This window comes from Silene latifolia, chromosome 1 (genome assembly GCF_048544455.1).
Source record: "Silene latifolia isolate original U9 population chromosome 1, ASM4854445v1, whole genome shotgun sequence".
In the NCBI taxonomy this organism is placed as follows: domain Eukaryota; kingdom Viridiplantae; phylum Streptophyta; class Magnoliopsida; order Caryophyllales; family Caryophyllaceae; genus Silene; species Silene latifolia.
Genome location: NC_133526.1, coordinates 189,875,045 through 189,894,034, shown reverse-complemented (window position 1 = coordinate 189,894,034; position 18,990 = coordinate 189,875,045). Strand labels below are relative to the sequence as shown.

Genomic DNA, 18,990 nt, shown 5'->3' with positions numbered 1-18,990 from the left:
TGATCTATCTTTAATTTTCTATGACATTATCATATACTCCCTCTTATTCACTAAGTTCTTCCACATTTATTTTGGGTAGAATTTAGTGGTATGATGACATGTGAATGTAAATGAAAGTAAGAGGGAAAATGTGGGGCCAAAAGTTATTATACCCATAAATAATAAACAAATAAGGAAAGTTGAAAAGCTTTCCGAATTTTCCGTTTTAGAAAATGTGGAAGATCTTAGAGAATAGGAGGGAGTACATAATATAATTAAGAAAAATGGCAAATTACTAGCTATTATAGTAATGAATTTTCAAAATACTACTTCCTCCATTCAACTCCAGTCTACCTATTTCACTTTTGTACACTATTCACAATTGTGTGTTCAATTTCGATTTTCTCTCGATACGTAAGTGGAAATATATTCATGTGGGATCTTGTTTGATTCGTCTTTACGAGTATATTAAAAATATCTAACTTTTATATTTTTTGCAAATACGTAGCTAACGATATTTAACGCGTAAAACACGCGTTGACAAACGTGAAAAAAGAAAGTAGTAGAGTGGAGTTGAATGGAGGAAGTACATAATATATAATTATTCAAATTACTACCTATATAATTACAACTTTTCTCAAATTGCTACGTAATAACCTAAAGTAGATCATATTGAGGTTCTATCATAACAAAAATCAGAAATTAATGTGGTATACCTATTTCGCCTATCTTTACAAACTTAAACTCACCACCATCTTCTACACTTATACTAACACCACCAAAATCAGCCCCCTAATAACAATATTACATGATTATTTCATCCTGAAATATTAGGGGCCTTAAAGATGAAGAGACTCAATTTGTTAGTAAATGTTGATGATGCCTTAAGACAAATTAATCTTATTGTTTATTTAATTGTGCGCCTCAAGTTTTAACCATGTAGCATAAAGCTTCAATTATCAATTCAAGGTTATCAAGATAGTCATCATGAAGATCAAAGATGAAGATTGTCAATTGTGTTTAAGTCATGTGTTGGAAGGAGATCTTTAATTCGAATTTACGTTTAGGTGCAAAAACAAGTCTTACTTCTGACTCGTTCTTCAAAGAATTATTTCGAAAATATTTGAACCTTTGTTAAAATGCTTTCAATGATCACAAATAGTTTTCTGAAAATGCTTTGATGTCTTTGAAGAAAACAAGAGAAGTTTTAACCATGTAGCATGAAGCTTCAATTATCAATTCAACGTTATCAAGATAGTCATCATGAAGATCAAAGATGAAGATTGTCAATTGTGTTAAAGTCATGTGTTGGAAGGAGATCTTTAACTCGAATCTACGTTTAGGTGCAAAAACAAGTCTTACTTCAGACTCGTTCTTCAAAGAATTATTTCGAAAATATTTGAACCTTTGTAAAATGCTTTCAATGTTCACAAATAGTTTTGTGAAAATGCTTTGATGTCTTTGAAGAAAACAAGAGCTTTCAATGTTCTTGCTAAATAAGTTTGCTTGTACAATAAGACACGTTCTATAAATGGGTTGTTTGCTTTTTACATTTATGGAAATGTTCACAACCATTTATGCTTGTTTCTTGATGAAAAACCCAACCCATATTTGGGTGTGCACCAACCTGATTTCTTGCTTGAGTATATACCGATTTTTGAGGAAGAATATTCGGTTTGCTTGGAGAAGAATTTCGGTTGCCTTGTGCATGTTGCCCAAGCAAACTATTTACATTATTTTTAATCACTTGTGCTTATGAGTGTGAGATATTTTAATGTGTAAAGTATACTACTTGAACATTATAAATACCTTGCTTATATCATTTTTACAAGTGTGCAACGAGTTTTAAACCAAAAAAAGACTTATGCTTTATCGAGTAAATTAACTTTGCAAAATCGTTTATCATTTCCAAATCATTGAGCCATTTTGCAAGTTTGTTTATTTATCTTTGAGTCTTTTTATTGTGTTGTTGTATTGCACCTAGTCGTTTAATTAAGTTCGAGGATCCCGTGTTTTGTACTTAAACTTTATCTCCTCCGTTCAATTGTGTGAACAACATTGAGATAAGTGGAGTCTTGTAACAACCGGATAGAACCAAACCAAAGTCTTAGGATAGAGTTATAAGCATAAAGTCTTAGAAGCGGAGTAGATTTTGAGCACGGAGTCTTTCGGCGGAGTAGCCCAAAGCAAAAGCCTTATTGCGGAGTAGCTTTAAGCACAGAGTCTTTCAGCGGAGTAGCCCAAAGCAAAAGTCTTGGAAGCGGAGTAGCTTTTAAGCATTAGCAACCGGAGTAGGCTGGGGAGTTGTTTTATTATTCGGGGTGGTCTTAATTTGTATGAGTTTACTTCTAAGACGTTTAATAAAATAGCGTTGGACGTAGGTCACGGAGTAGTGACCGAACCAGTTTTAAAAACATCGTTTGTAGTGTTTATTTCGTTTTATTTCCGCTGCCACTCTAAACTCACGTTTTTATCTTCAGAATCAACAGTTGAGTACAGTGTAACTTACTTCTGCTTGCTGAATCGTTGTTGATTACTTCTAACTCTCTAGTTCTAAGTATCAACTTCTCCTTTCATCTAAGCATTGTTTAAAGTGTTTAAGAGTTTTAAAAGAAGCTTTCACTAAGCTTAAATTTTTAAATAGACATCTAATTCACCCCCTCCGATCCCCTCTTAGGTGTTCTCGCCCTTGACTCTTCAAAAGATAATAAGGTTGATATTCTTGATTTATTAGAAACAAGAGTGAAAAAGAATAAAGCTAATATGATTTTGAAAAACAAATTCAGTAGATATAGTTCTCATTGCAACTACAGCAGTCGCTATAATGGTAGGATATGGCTCCTTTGAAATCCTTGTACCGTTAATATTTCTATTCTTCAATACCATGCTCAAGTTATTCATTGCCATGTGCACCACTTGGTTTAAAAGACCTCACTTATGGGCCGGTATGTCTAATATGTTATCACTGGTTGGACCTTGGTTTTTCATGGGTGACTTTAACATCATCAAATATGTCCATGAGAAATTAGGGGACACTCCTCCTGACCTGAATGATATAACTGATTTCAATAATTGTCTTACTGCTTGTGGTTTAGATGACATGCATAGCTCAGGACTCGTTCAATAAACAAGATCCATCCATTAGGATATACTCTACGCTTGATAGAGTCTTGGTTAACTCTGGCTAGTTGCAACTTTTCACTCAGGCCTCTGCTCAGTTGCTTAGTTTTTACCCCTTGGTATTTTTTATCACTGTCCTGCACTCCTTTCCTTCTCTGCAGGTGACCCTGCTCCTAAAAAAGCAATTTAAGTTTTTGGACTGCAGGATTGATCACCCTGGCTTCAGGCTAAGGTTGCTGAGGCTTGGGATTGTAGGGTTATAGGAAATTTTATGCATAGGTTCATGGCCAAACTTAAGAATACCAGGCTAGCTCTCAAATAGTTGCATATTATTCCAATATTCATCAAAGAATAAAGCAAAAAAGGCAAGACCATGTCCATTGCTTCAAAGACTTACAACTAGATCCTTTCTCTAGCAATCTCATTGCCAAGGAGAAAAATCTCTCCCAGGATTTTGATTTTTATATTAAAAGATGTTGAGGCCAAAATATTGGTTCAGAGAGATAAGATCCAGGGCATTAAGTATAATGGCACTAGTTCTAAATTTTTCTTTGCTAAAATAAAGGGAAGACAACAAAGTAAATTTGTATGGGAGATTCAGGGCATTTATGGTAATGGTAATATTAAAAAAGGCATTCATGAAGTTGGTGATGCATTTGTTGCCTACTATGAACAATTCTTGGGTCTTCCCAACCTGTTCAGGAACAATTCTTGCCTACACTCCTATCATGCAAAATGCCAATTTCCTGGATACTCAAGAATGTGACCTACTCGTTGCACCTGGTGGTGTCACCAGAGAAGAAAGTAAACCCTCCCTCTTCTCCATAGATTCCAATAAAAGCCCGGGGCTTAATGGTTTTTCAGCTGGCTTCTTTAAAGCTGCTTGGGTGCTTGGGATATCATAGCTGATGACTTCTGCCTTGCTGTTTCAGACTTCTTTAAAACATTTTTTATGCCCAAGCAAGCAAATGTTACAGTTATCACTCTCATTCCTAAGAAGAAAATTGTTCAAAATGTTAAGGATTTCAGGCTTATTTCCTGCTGCTCAATTGTTTACAAAACTGTGAGTAGGATCATTACCAATAGGTTACAAAGAGTTATGCCCAACCTTGTTGGGAAAGAACAGGCTGCTTTGATGAGAATGTTATGCTTACTCAAAGCCTGGTTAAGGGTTACAGCAAGAAATACCTCACCTCTAGATGTATGCTCAAAGTTGATATCAGTATAGCCTCTGATTCCATTCAAAGGTCATTTGTTCAAAACATGCTTGTTCTTCTCTACATGTTCCTCACTTTTTATCAAGTGGATTATGGGATGTGTGACAAGCTCCTAGTACACCATCAATGTCAATGGCTCAAACCATGTTCCTCTCCCCTTTGTAATGTGCATGGAAATTTTGTCGAGGTTATTTAGAGTCATGTGACATGAGAGAAATGTATCCTACCATCCTAAACGTGCTAAGATGGGGCTCACTCACTCACCTGGTGTTTGTTGATGACTTAATGGTCTTTACAAGGGGAGACCTTCCCTCTGTCAAGAAAGCTGCTGACATTCTTCAGCTATTTTCCTCCTCCTCCTGGTCTGGACTAATAGTCAATTTTGATAAATTTAAAGCCTACTTTGGTGGGGTTAGGGCTGATTAAAATAGCAAATTTAGACAGCAATTGGTTTGAATGAAGGTGAATTTCTTTTTAGATACTTGGGCTTACTCATTAATCATGTTAGGTTAACAAGCAGCATGTATGATCCTCTTATACATAAAGTTCAGCATCTTGTCCATAGCTTGTGCTTCCAAGCATCTATTCTACGTAGGCAAGACACAGGTTATTAACTCCATAATTTTTGGCCTTGGTAATTTTTGGTGTGGCTGCCTTCTCCTCCCCAAAGCCATTCACAATGCTCTATGCAAGCTTTGTAAACAATTCTTCAGGGGCTATCAAGCTGGTTAGAGCAAAATGGTTTTCAAAAACTGGCAGAGTATATGTGCCCCTTGGATTCAGGGTGATTTCCAGCTCAAAAACCTTTACATTTGGAATCAAGCTAGCATATTTAAATGGATTTGGCACCTTGATCAGGCATCTGGGTCCATATGAACTGATTGGGTTCACAACTACTTCCTTAATGGATCAGGAGTATCATTCCGAGAGCCTACAAAGTGTCCTCATAACTAGGGACCTTCTGCTCAGTCTTTGTGGCAGTTTAAGTTGTGCAAGGCTATGCTTATCAAATGTATTATCTATAAAAAAAATTCTGTCAGGAAAGCATATGAGCTTCTTAGGCCTAAAGCTCGACCTCAACAATGCTTTAAAGTCATACACAATTCCTGCCTAATTTCTCGTCACAAAATAATCCTCGGTTCAGAGAAAACTAGCTACCACTTATCACCTTATGATCACAAGGGAATTACCACTTGTTAACAGGTGTTACTTATGCGAATCTCAGGCCGAAGTAACAGAAATCTCTTTTTCCATTGCAATTATTCCAAGGAAGTGTTGCTTTCACTCCTTAGCTGGATGAAGATCCGCTCTCCCATCACTCAGCTAACAGACCTGCTCACTTGGGCTCACAAACAGTCCAAGAGGAAACATTGGAGACTTAAGTGGCTTACTTGTTGCATTATACTCCCTCCAATCCACACCAAAGGTAACATTCAATTTTTGCTTGTCAAACTTCGAAAACTTTGACCACGAATACCGTTAAAAATATGAAATTGTGAAAAATGAAACTTATATATTAAAATTTGGTATGAAAATGTCTTTCATAAAATTTTATTTTATTTTTACGAAAAAGATGATTCATGTCAGCCGACCCCAAATCATTTTGGGATTAAGGCTCTGATGTTGTTGTTATTGTATTTTTACGAAAAAGTCACGTACATGTGGAGAAAAATACGATCAAAGTCCAGCCTCGAAGACCACCCAAAAGCAAGTGTTACCTTTGGTGTGAATCGGAGTAGTTGCTACGTAGAGCCTGTGGACAGAAAGAAATAGGCGGCTATTCGACAACGAAGGAGACATGTTTCCTCTCTTGTACAAGAGATGAATTTCATCTAGTGTAATTCTTCTATATAGGACGCAGTTACGCACACTATCATACACGATGAAATGATAAGAGGCTTTAAATTTCTAGGAAATCTTTGACGCTTTTGTTGTATAGGGAATATACCTTGTAAGAAAACTCATGTATACCTTATTTTTTAGGAATATATGAGAAATATCTTTCTTGCAAAAAAAAATTATATGTAGGAAATCATTTTTTTTTAAGACATTTATGTAGAGGAAAGGAAATATACAATTTTTTAATAACCTTTCATATTGGATTATTCTATCTTTTCTAAATATATGATATAAAAGATGGAAGTTATGCATTTTTACAGTTTTATGATACAATTAGATAAAACTATGAAAGTGTGAATTTAAATAATATAAAAAAAAATATCTAAAAGTCATGTCCTATATATAAATTAAATTTAGCATTAAATACAAATTAATATTATATGTGTGAATTTGTGTAATAATTTATGACCTATTGAAATTTAAAAACAAATAAGGAATTAAAAAAAAATATATGTAGAGAATAATACGTTTACACAACATTATTTTATATAACGTGAATCCATTTTTGTTTTTTTGTTTTCATATCTGTTGTTTTGGATCACCAAGCGTTCATTAGATATATGTTGGGAATTATTTTTAAAGTAACCATAAGTAGGGAATTACTTTGTTTCATTAACGTTATGTAAGGAAATCACCCTATAAAGTACTCGTACTTAATTAGTAAGATGATATATCAAACTATCAAACCTATAAATAATAATTCATGTATCCAGTCATCCATAATAATCTTATTAATTTAATTTCACATTTTTCAAGAAGTCACTATCACTTCGTGTCTTCCAATTTATATAATTTTTCGTTAGAATTTTATCTAAGAGATATTTTTATAATTATTTATCTCAATGTACTAGTTCAAATATCACAAATTAGACCCCATATTGTTAGAAGTGGTTCTTTTTTGTTCAAATATCACAAAGTACACGCTATATTATAAGAATCTTATTTAACTTTACACATTTTTTAAGATGTTATTTAGACTCCGTGTCTTCCAATTTATATATTTTTTTCCGTTAGAATTTTATTCGAAGATATATTATTACAATTATTCATCTCAATGTCGCAGTTCAAATATCACAAATTACACCCTATATTATAAGAAGTCGTTCTTTTTTGTTATAAGGAGTTTGATATGTTTATAAGAGATTCTGACCCTCCCAACTATGTGGGTGACAGTCATATAATTGGACCTAATAAGATATGATGTTTACATTTGGGGCTTTGGGCCCAGTGATCTTCTAAGCCTAGAAATTCAAGACCTTGTTATTAATGTAGTGACTAAAATATCTTGTAAATATATCATATACTCTTTTAAAATATATCATATACTCTTCGACTTCCCGATATGGGACAACTTTAACGTCACTATCTCTTGGGTGTTATTATAACTTATAATGGTGGAAGGTGGTACACCGGTACTCCACTTTTGTACCAGCTAATAATGGCTTGTCATTTCCGTGATTTATTTCTACCTTTAAATGGTGTTAACCCTTATTTTAAATTATCGACATCATAAAGACAAGGGTAAATTGATTATTACTCCCTTATATAATTCACTTTTTGAAAGGTACTCCCTTATATAATTTTTTTAAAAACTTACTCCCATCAAATACAACTTTTATCAAATATTGCTCCTATTTAATGATTCCGACAAAAAAAAGAGAAAATATTGAGTTCAAAACTTGAGATTTGGTACTAACTTTTGTTGCTTATAACTATGAGCATGTTTGGCCTGAATTCTCAAAAATGAATTTTTGGTTTTCAAGCTTAATTTTTTAAGTGTTTTTGAAAAACAGAAGCACCAAATTGATGCTTCTGTTTTTATGGGCAAAAAATGGATTTTTAGCTTTTAGGAATTTTTTTTTAACTTTTACAAAATGATGTGTGTGGCTAAAAAAATGTTTTTAAGTCTAAAAATACTTTTACAAGGTAGGCCAAACACACACTATATTGTTTTTTGCCTTATTATATAGAAGACTTTAACTGAACGGAGGGCAAGAAAAGGATTTAACAAATTTGGGAGAAAGAAGATGAATTTAACAAATTTGGGAGGAAAAGGTGATTTAAACTGAGCGTATAATAAGGCCAAGCTAAATATAGTCATAAGCAACAAAAGTTAGTGTCAAATTTCCAATTTTTAACGGAATATTTCTCTTTTCCTTTGTGGGGATCATTAAATGAGAGCAATATTTGATAAGTGAAAATTATAAACTACCACCTAATGTTTATCGTATTTTACAAACTACCACCTAGTATTTCGTTTATTACAAACAACCACCTACTTTGCACCATATATATCCAGACTCCCACCGTATTTAATTTCCGACTATCAGTTAACTTAATTCCCGACTCATTGTTAATACTCCGTAATAAACTAGAGAAAGACCAAAATAGCCTTACTTCAACTAGCTTAAAACACATACTACCACTAAAAATAAAAGATCAACAACTACATCACCAACCCCCTAATAATTCTTCATCATCATTCATCACCATCAAATTGCCCAGTCAAAAAAAATATCCTTAATTTACCAAATTTTATTACTCCACCATCACCACCACCAACTCCGGGCTCCGTCCTTATTAACCCCTAAACAACTCCGAACAGTAGCCTCGACCACCATGGTCGACCATTGAGCCTCTTCCATTGAACCACCAGCACATAAAAAACTCAGATCGACAACCAGCTCGTCGGACCTAAAACCACATGGTACGACACCAGCAGCAATTCGGAGGCAACCAAGTCAAGAACCACACCAAATCCCGAGCCGAATCAAGTCAAATCTGGGGTCATTTTGGTTCGAGCCCTACGAGTTCGATGTATCTCAGGCGAATCCACTGACTACTGACCAGACACATCCGTGCTTACGAGCCCAGAACCACCGTGGTCGGCGTCATGTTGCTCGTCATCTTCGGCAGCAGCAGATCGAGGATGGAAAGAGGATGAGAAGGAAAGAGGCTGATATAATGGCCGACGATGGCATGATTGGCGGTGGACGGTGGTCAGGTGGATTAGAGGGGGAGAAGGGGTGGTGAAGTTGTACGCAGTATTTTGTGAAATGTTTATAGCAATTCGATGTAAATTACATACAAATTCGTTGTTGAGATTGTGTAAGACGGATCATGAATGATTGTTGCTTCTCTTGAAAAGTTTTGATTATTGGATTTTTATTCTTAAAAGATAAAATAGATTTTGATTGTACATTGGGTTTAGGTTTGATTTTGTTTGTCTTTAATTAGATGGTAATGACTAATGAGTCTTTGGAGTTAGTAAAAATAGGGGTATTTTGGTCACTTTATAGTATATTCACTTAATGAGTCGGGAATTAAGTTAAATGATAATCGGGAATGAAATACGGTGGGAGTCTGGATATATACGGTGCAAAGTAGGTGGTTGTTTGTAATAAACGAAATACTAGGGGGTACTTTGCAAAATACGATAAATAGTAGGTGGTAATTTGTAATTTTCACATTTGATAATAGTTACATTTGATGGGAGTAAGTTTCAAAAAGAATTATACAAGGGAGTACGTTTCAAAAAAGTGAATTATATAAGAGAGTAATAATCAATTTAGAAGTTTAGCGTAAATAGAGAAAAGTCAACGGCGTACCTTCTCATCAAACAAAGGACGATCTTGTGACAAATACTCACTGGTATGCATCATCTCACTTTGTGTTCGCCCCACTAAGCTTGACAGTCTTTGCACGTCCATTAGCTTAATTGATTTCAAATGAGGAAACAAGATGATTTCTGCTTCGTCTTCTGGTAAAGTCGTATCCTTATTAAAGATGAACTCCAAAGATTCACATTGTGAAACATAAACCTCATTCAAGTTTCGAACGGAAGCTAGAGGCAACCCATACTTCAATTTGGGCAACGAATAGAAAAAGAGGCGTTGTAAATTAGAAAACAGTGCTGCTGGTGCTTTTCCATCGCATATCATCTCTAAGTTGTCCATAGAATTTATGCGTAAAAGCTCCAGATTCGCAAAGACCATTGACTCATCCTGATCGCTTGAGCTGACTATGCATTTGAAATTGCAGTCTTCAACAACCAAATTTCTCAAGTCTTTAAAACCTTCTTCATCAAACAAAGGGACCAAATTCTCACTGAAACTAGGACAATCTGTTAGTAGAAAAAAATCGGCTTTCTTTAACACCGCTCTTAACCAATTGTTTTCAACTGTATTTATATCCTTTAACTCCAAAATATAACGGCACTCAGATATTTCTTCCGAACCCCATTCGTAAGAATTGCGAACACGTATTTTGAACTTGCCTAATTGCTCGACATACTGGCCATTATTTGCAGTTAACAATTGTTCAGCTTCAGATACCTCCATTTCAAGCACATTCAAGTGAGACAGTGTATCAAGCTCACTTCCACTAGCCTGGTCATCTCCCTCTTCAGGATTAACTTCAATATTTGTAGATGCCCATCCATCAAAAACATTGAGCATGTATAGTCCTTCTAAATGAGATAAACGGGATAAGATATTGGCCGGGATATTTCTCAGACCTTTGCACCCTTCTATATCAAGCAAACGCAGCTTGCACAAGTCCCCAATTTCAATAGCTAGCTCCTCCAAACTTGATCCGCGCAAGCTCAAAACAAGAAGATTCACCAACATACCAATCAATTTAACGTCTTTCAATTTGCAGTTGTGTAAATGCAATGTTTTGAGACGCTGTAAATGTCCCATTGATTCTGGTAACCCCGAACTAAAGTTTATATTTGACAAACTTAATATCTTTAAATTCTTCATTCCCACAAAGAAATCAGAAGGAAGACTTGTAGAGGATATGTCGCCTTTTAATAGCAAAATTTGAAGCATAGGAGCTTTCACTCCACTCAAACGAGAAAAATCATTGCCGGAAAGCAACGATATAGCTTTGAACTTCTTGAAAGACTGCTGAGACATCCATCTTGGAATACTTTCAACCAAAATCACATGATCGTTGCCTGCCAAAAGTGAGTAGTATCACGATAGGAAATGAAGAGGTACAAAACATGACAACATGAATTCCTTTTATATTTAGTTATACGTAAACCAATTTGAAGGAATCCTAGTATCCCTTTTTCTCGGTGATTTATGAACTGCAAGAATACCAAAGCTACTAATTAACGAAAATGAATCGGATTAAATCGTACCAAACTCGGAAATTTGGTTCACCCAAGTAACAACTGTAACACCATTCAATTTTAATGTTTTATGACTCCGACCCGAATGTTAATTAAATTAGAACAACAATTTTTTTTTGAAACCCGTCTACAAAACTATGTTTTGATGTCATTCCAATCATGTTTATTAGATATGAGTCCGTAGGGTTAATACTGTGAGATAGAATGATTTTTAAAATTTTAATAACAAAAATTTAGGAAAAAAAATCAGCAAAGAACAAAATTTTATGGGATATGAGTTCTTTGATAAAAGCTAGCAATTTGATGAATACATGGGAAGTGAAAATTCCCATGAATTACAAAAAAATGGAGTTGTTTAATTGCCCTTTTTTTTAGACAAGGGAGCTTATTTCCCATGAAATTATATTTCATGTGATGTTGTAATTCTCGTATCAACCAAACGACACCTATGTTTTGATCATTAACCCAGTTATGTTTATGGATTAACTACTAGATTCAAAATTACCAACATAACCCTTCGTATTTATAAGGTTGAAATTTGGGAGAGAATTGAAAATAATATGCAAGTGATTTATAAAAATGCTCCTGGTAGTACTCAATTTGAAATCTTTTTTTACTATTTCAAAATCTGATCACACGCTCTTGTTTGAAGGTTTGTCTAATTTTATGAACATGTGAAAAAGGAAGACAAAAAAAAACATAATTTCTTTTAAATTTAACTAGTAGTTAATGTGCAAGCGATTATTACCTTTATCAATAAATGAAATAGCAGATGCGCGAACAACATCATGTATCTTGACTTGCCCATTAGACTCATCTTTTAGTAGCAATGATGCTGAAACAAGTTCGTTAGTCCATTCACTTGCTTGTTTCAATGCTTCTGATAGGCCACTCACACGTTGAAATAAATCCAATCCAATGCCATATCTCATTAGATCCTCAACAGCTATCGATGAATCAAGGGGAGAAAGACAAGCAAGAAAGAAAAATATCCTTTTTTCTTTGTTATCCATAAGCTTGAAACTTGTTTCAAGAATTGAGTATACCTCGTGATAATCACTATTAACTTGACACAAAATAGGCTTTTCCGATGTCTCTGCAAATTGACACCACATTGGCAATTTTTTTCCCTTTACTACACTCGATGTTGCGACAATTGCGAGAGGTAAGCCTCCACACTTCTTTAATAGTCTATCTACCACTGGTTTAAATTCTTCGTTGTCAATTTTCTCTCCAGTTTGATTTTGAAATAGATCCAAAGCTTCTTTTTCATTCAACATGCCCACCTCAAATATATTAGCCTCTTTGACATTCATGTCCTTACACACCTGTTTTTCTCTGGTTGTAATCAAGAGTTTACAATAAAAATCTTCAGTACTTTCACGAGGAATCCCCACTTCACCTAACTTAAGTTTCTTCCATACATTGTCAAGTACTATAAGTATTTTCTGTGATTTCAGTGAATTATATATATTGCGGGCCCGTTGAGCTACACTATGCACATCTTCCAACGACAGGCCGATTCCTTCAGCAATTTGATCTTGAATACCTTTAATATTCGGCGCTTCCGAAACTTCTACTACCACTCTTATTTTGAATAAATCACAAACTCTTTGATTGGCGATTTCTTTTACCAAAGTTGTTTTTCCTGCATCCAAATTTAAATTGCCAAGATTTTTACATTCATTCACATAAAGCCTCCGAATGCTCTATTAAAAGACACCTAGATTTTTATATCCACATGGCTTAAAGCCGGTGGAAAATCTTTTATTTATCAAGGTTACCCAAAATACATAAACATCTAATACGAAATATGTGATACTCAACAATATAAAATCCCTTGTTCGAATAACAAATAGGAATTAAGGGATCTATTTTTTCTTGTCCAAGGTAGACCAATATTCTTTCGACATAGGAAAAACATTAGAAGCAAGTTGTATTATACGTTATTTTTCCTCGCCTTCTTTCCCCTACCTTTCCTTTTCCCTTGTCCTTTTCCCCTCCTATCTTACTATCTAAACAAGCCTTTAGATTTATAAATATAAATTTTCATTCTTAAACATAGACCAGATTTGTAGTTTGTTATGGTTGTTATGGTTGAGGAACTTATAATCTCCATTGTTGATCATTAAAAAGTTCGTTAAAGTGTGCTTAGTTTGTTATGTTTGTTATAGAGAGAGACACAAAAGCTAAATAAAATATTATTATTAAATGCAGTTCATTCCTATTTATAAGAGTTGCTTATTTTCAAGACCATCATTTATTATAAATTAAATTCACATTGGTAATCTGAAAATATTAAAAGATACTTCCTCTAGGGATGTCAGCGGGGCGGGTACAGGTGGGTACCGTCCCGCACCCGCCCCAATTGGTTGGGGCGGGGATGGGTAGAGCTTTGGCGGGGGTGGGGCGGGTGCGGGTACGAAAAGTGTACCCGCCATGGGTCATGGAGAGGGGATGGATTTTGCATCTTACCCACTTAATACCCGCCTATCCGCAAATCATTAAAAAAACTAGTAGGATTATGATAATTATATAAATCTTATTTAGTTATAATTAAGATATAATGTTAATAATAACTATTTTATAAAGTTTTTTACTAACTTATTTGGTGAAAAAATACAATTATAAAGATAAATTCAAAAAAAATGGAAATTAATAGTGATTAAACCAACTTTTACGAAAAAATTTATCAAATAAAATTATCGTGTAGCGGGTTAATGGGTAAGCGGGGCGGGTACGGTTTTATATTTTCACCCGTTGGGGCGGGGATGGTTTTGGATTCTTGTACCCGTCACGGGTGGTGGGTGGGGATGGGTGCGAGTTTTTCTTGGTTGCTACGGGTACGGGGGAGCCTATATCCACCACCGCCGCGCCCCAATGACATCCCTAACTTCCTCCTTTTAACTCCAAGTGTCTCATTTGTTTTTTTGGACACTATTCACAACTGAAGACAATCTTCCAAATTCCTTCCAATATATGTGTAATACCCGTCATTTTAATTGCTTTGTCGATAGACTAAGGTAATCGCGTATAGTATCCTGTGGGCTGAACTGACGAATAAGTCGATCAACCAAGGTGGTTAGTTAATCGACGTATCTGCTTGTTGGGAATCGTGGCAAGGTGGGAAAAGTCGTTTGACTAGTTTCTGTGGTCGATCGATACAGGGCCGTCTCTTGAGAATTCGGTGGCCCTTTTCGAAATTTGTCATACGGGCCCTATTTATTATGATTTCCTGTTATTATGTATGTCGATTTTTCATTTATAAAGATAACTAATTTTTAATTTTACGAACAATAAAGATCAATTATAGAATAAGACGGTTTTACACTTTGAAATAGGTCTATTTTTAAAAACAAAAATAACAAAAATATTTTTGATGCTAATAAATAAAAGTTGTTTTTTATATAATGGGACCGTCTCACACAATAATTACTCCAATTTATAAACTTTGGCTTATTATGTTTGTGTCACGATTTACTTTTACAAAAGAATTAGCATTACTTTATTTTTTAAAGAAACGCGGTTCAAGTAATGCATTTCTCCTATTTTATTGACATCTTTACTTTTCTTATTTGATTGACAACTTTAATGATAAGGTTAATCATGTATTTTTAAATTTAATTAACTCAAGCACATAGATAATGTGTTTTCATATTTTAACAAAAAATATACTTATATATTTATTATGAAAGTAAGTATGTATTAACTAACAAAAGAATTGAAAAACCAACAAACAAATATGAGTTCCTCCCGCGAATCGAACGCGGGTAGGCTGCTTGAGTGAGAAACAATAGACCAACTCAGCCAGCATGCATTACTGTCTATATTAGTACCATTTAATATACTTATCTCTTTTTTATTCTTCTTCCTATTTTTGTGGGGCCCCAAAATTTCCGGGGCCCTGTTCATTTGAACCGGTTGAACCGCTTGAAAGCCGGCCCTGGATCGATAAACCGCTGGTCAGGGGATTTCGTGTGTTTTAAATAGGCTTCCTAATTATGTTATAATTATTCTAAACCTATAAATACCTTTATACCATCAGCCCTAAACACTTTTACAAGGTCTAAAACACACACACACTGTAACACCTGGGAGTTTGGATTGAACACTGGACCGAGTACAGGTTGGCGGCGTTGGCACTGGACCGAGTGGATGAGTGGTGGACCGAGTACGAGGGCATGTTTGAGTCTACCTAGATTCTGGATAGGGTGCACTCGGCCGAGTGGCTGGAGCACTCAAACGAGTACACTTTAGTACTCGATCGAGTACTCCGGTATAGGATCTAAAAATCGCGGTTCAGTTTCGGGACTCTCTCTCTCTCTCTCTCTCTCTCTCTCTCTCTCTCTCTATATATATATATATATATATATATATATATATATAAATGAGATCTAATGAGTCCACCCTTTTTCATTGAGTCCATAAGTCCTCTTTAGGACCCTTAAAAAGATAGGATGGAGGGCTGAGATTGAAAGGGAAAATGGAGGGATTAGTGCTAAAATTAGGGGATCAATCCTAATTAATCACTTTCCCTCACTACTATCACTAATCAAGCCCTAATTTCACTATAAAACCCTTCTTTTTCCACTCATTTCTCTCTCATCTCACAATTATCCTCCCCATCATCTCTCTAAAAACCAAAAAAACTCAATTCCTCTCAAAAAAATCCAACAAAATTCAAAAACCAAATAATTCAAAAAAAAAATTCTTCCTCTTCCTCACCTACCTGACCCCACGACCACCGCCACCTACCCACGCCCACCAACCGCACCGACACCACCACCCAGCCAACCACCACCACGCACACACATAAACCCAGCCGCAACAACAACCCACCCTGCAACAACCACCACCCATCAAGCCACCACAACCCGCATCACCCTCCCCTTCTACTCGACCTCAACCCTCCAACCACCACAACCCGCACCACCTAGCGTCACTCCCCACCACCACAACGATAACAACACACCACCAGCCAACAATACACCCGTCCACCACCACTCAACGACAACCTGCAGCCAACAAACGCCCACCAGCCACCATTCACGGCTAAACCAAACACCGCATCAAGAACAGCCGACAACAACCACAAACCTGCCAAGAACAACCACCCTCCACCCACGGCCTTTTCCTTTTCTTCAGATCTGCCACGGAGCCCACCACCACCGCACCGCCAGTCTTCCTCTTCCATCATCCGCCGCCTCCACATCATCCCAACGCCCACAACCACCAGACCTCAGATCTCCCTACCACCCGTACAAACCACCCCACACCATCCACGTCCACAACCGTCTTTTTTGTCCACCATACCGACCCTCCTTCGTCAACATCTCGACATCACCATCATCTTGAGATCTTGCCTTAAAAACTATTTTGAAATAAAAACTAGATCTAAAAGTTTTGAAATAAGAGATTTGATGTGTTTGTTATTGTTTTTTCTTGGTTGTGTTTGTCTTAAGTCCTTCGAATGTTTGCGTTCTTTATTTTTCTCATTCCATTTTTTTTCTTTTTTTTTTTTCACGAGATTAAATATCCTATTTTAATTATTGTCTTGTTTTATATTTTTAAAAATTATCGTATGTTGAGGTCTTATTAGTGTGTTTGTTTTACAGGTACACTCTTATTATTTTATAGTTACATTCGTATTGATTTTTATTTTTATTCTTAGATCTAATAAATATATTTATTATACTCATATATCTTTACATTTACCCTCGTATTTCTTTACATTTACACTCATATTTCTTTACACTTACACGCATTTTTCAAATTTACACTCATAGTTCTTTACAGTTACACTCGTATTTCTTTACATTTATACTCATATTTTTTTACATTTACATTTGTATTTCTTTACATTTACACTCGTTAAAATTATATACATTTACACTCGTTAAAATTATATAGATTTGCAGTTATAGTTTTTTGGATATGAGTTGGTGGTGGAGGACGACGTTGGTGGTGTTTGTTGGTAGTCGGACTAAATTTTTACTCGCAAAGGACCAAAGTTAGACTTGTAAAGGACTAAAGTTACATTCAAAGGACCAAAGTTACAGTCTTAACCCTTCAAATTTACACTCGTAGACCTTCAAATTTACACTTAAAATACTACATTTACACTCGTACAACATCACATTTACACTTGTTAACATATTAAGATTATATAAATTCAAACTTTTATATAAAAAATTGCCTAAAAACTCAAATTTACACTCTTAAAATATTTACATTTACCCTCGCAAAACATCAAATTTTCACTCGTAAAATAATAAAATTATATAAATTCAAAATTTTCGTCACAAAAAATCAAATTTACACTCTTAAATGTTACATTTACACTCGTAAAACATCAAATTTACACTTGTAAAATGTTAAAATTATATAAATTCAAAATTTCCGTAAAAAAAATCAAATTTACACTCTTAAAATGTTACATTTACACTCGTAAAATGTTAGATTTACACTTGTAAAACTCATACAACATTACATTTACACTTCTGAAATCTGAAACTCAAAACTGATTAATTAGGGGCTAGAGAGAGAAAGAAAAATTAATTAGTGTATAGAAATTTGATTAGTGAAATAATTTTTTTTGTTAATTACAATCTCAACCATCCATCTCAATCCAACCATCCACATTTTTCCTCTTTTCTTTTTAATGACCCTTAATCAAATGCATCTCAACCATTCATTGAGTCCATCCAAAGACCCTTAGAGGGACTTATGGACTCAATTGGAGAGGAGGACTCATTAGAACTCCTCTCTATATATATGTGTGTGTGTATATATATATATATATATACCATAAATAGTTCATTGCCGTCATTTATCACTCTAAAACCCTTTTAAATCATTCTAGATCATTCTTAAACCGTAATTTTAGGATGGTTAAGGGAGATTTGGGGATCTTGCATCATCCCTCTTCAATGTTTACACATTTCACTTTTTAAGCCATCTTTTATACTTTCTATTCAATTTATTGTTGTTGTAATCCTAAAAATTGGAGGTTTTGATAATATATGATATAAATGAGGAATTTGGGTAATTAGATTATGGAAGTAGTGTATTATATCAATTAAAATATTGTAGAATCATATTATGATAGAAATTAAGTGATTAATCGTAGGAGGAGGCTTCATAGAGGAGAAAGTCTAAGTTGTTGCTTGTTCTTGGAGACTTGCTTGAAGATAGAGGTTTTCTACTCGTTTTTGATAGTATGTGTTCTTGCTTATGTGACTAATTATGTGGATTATTGTGTTATTTACCAGAATTTGGGATTTTATGTTGGAAATAGGTATTAGTGACTTGATATTCATGTTTATCGTTCAGGCATAAGTTGTGGCATAATTGTGGAATTATAATCCTTGTTATAATTGTGTATATGGCTTATGTGGATTATTAAATGAGGATATCATGTTAATGCATCTTATGGTTGTTGGAGGTTATGGAGATTGTAGTTAATGGATGGGTGAGTGCGACGGTTTGGGAGAATCGTACCCACGCCCGGATCGCTTCTTGAGGTCTCCCCCTCAAGGAGGAAGTGCACGTTAATGGTCTGCGGTTCACAGATCTCGTATATTATGATTACTTATCGGCAGGTGTCCCGGGTCATGACCGGACCCACACGGGCTA

General features: G+C 35.0%; 1 protein-coding gene across 2 annotated transcripts in view; it reads right to left on the bottom strand.

Moving 5' to 3' along the window:
• Positions 1–18,990, bottom strand: part of LOC141614017 (uncharacterized) — a 34,190-nt gene that overhangs the window by 4,443 nt on the left and 10,757 nt on the right. For both annotated transcript variants that reach the window (XM_074432772.1, XM_074432778.1), the window contains exons 3-4: positions 12,104–13,003; positions 9,824–11,175 (exon numbers count right to left, since the gene is read on the bottom strand). In XM_074432772.1, coding sequence (XP_074288873.1) covers positions 9,824–11,175; positions 12,104–13,003 — 2,252 coding nt within the window. The remainder of the gene's footprint in view (positions 1–9,823; positions 11,176–12,103; positions 13,004–18,990) is intronic.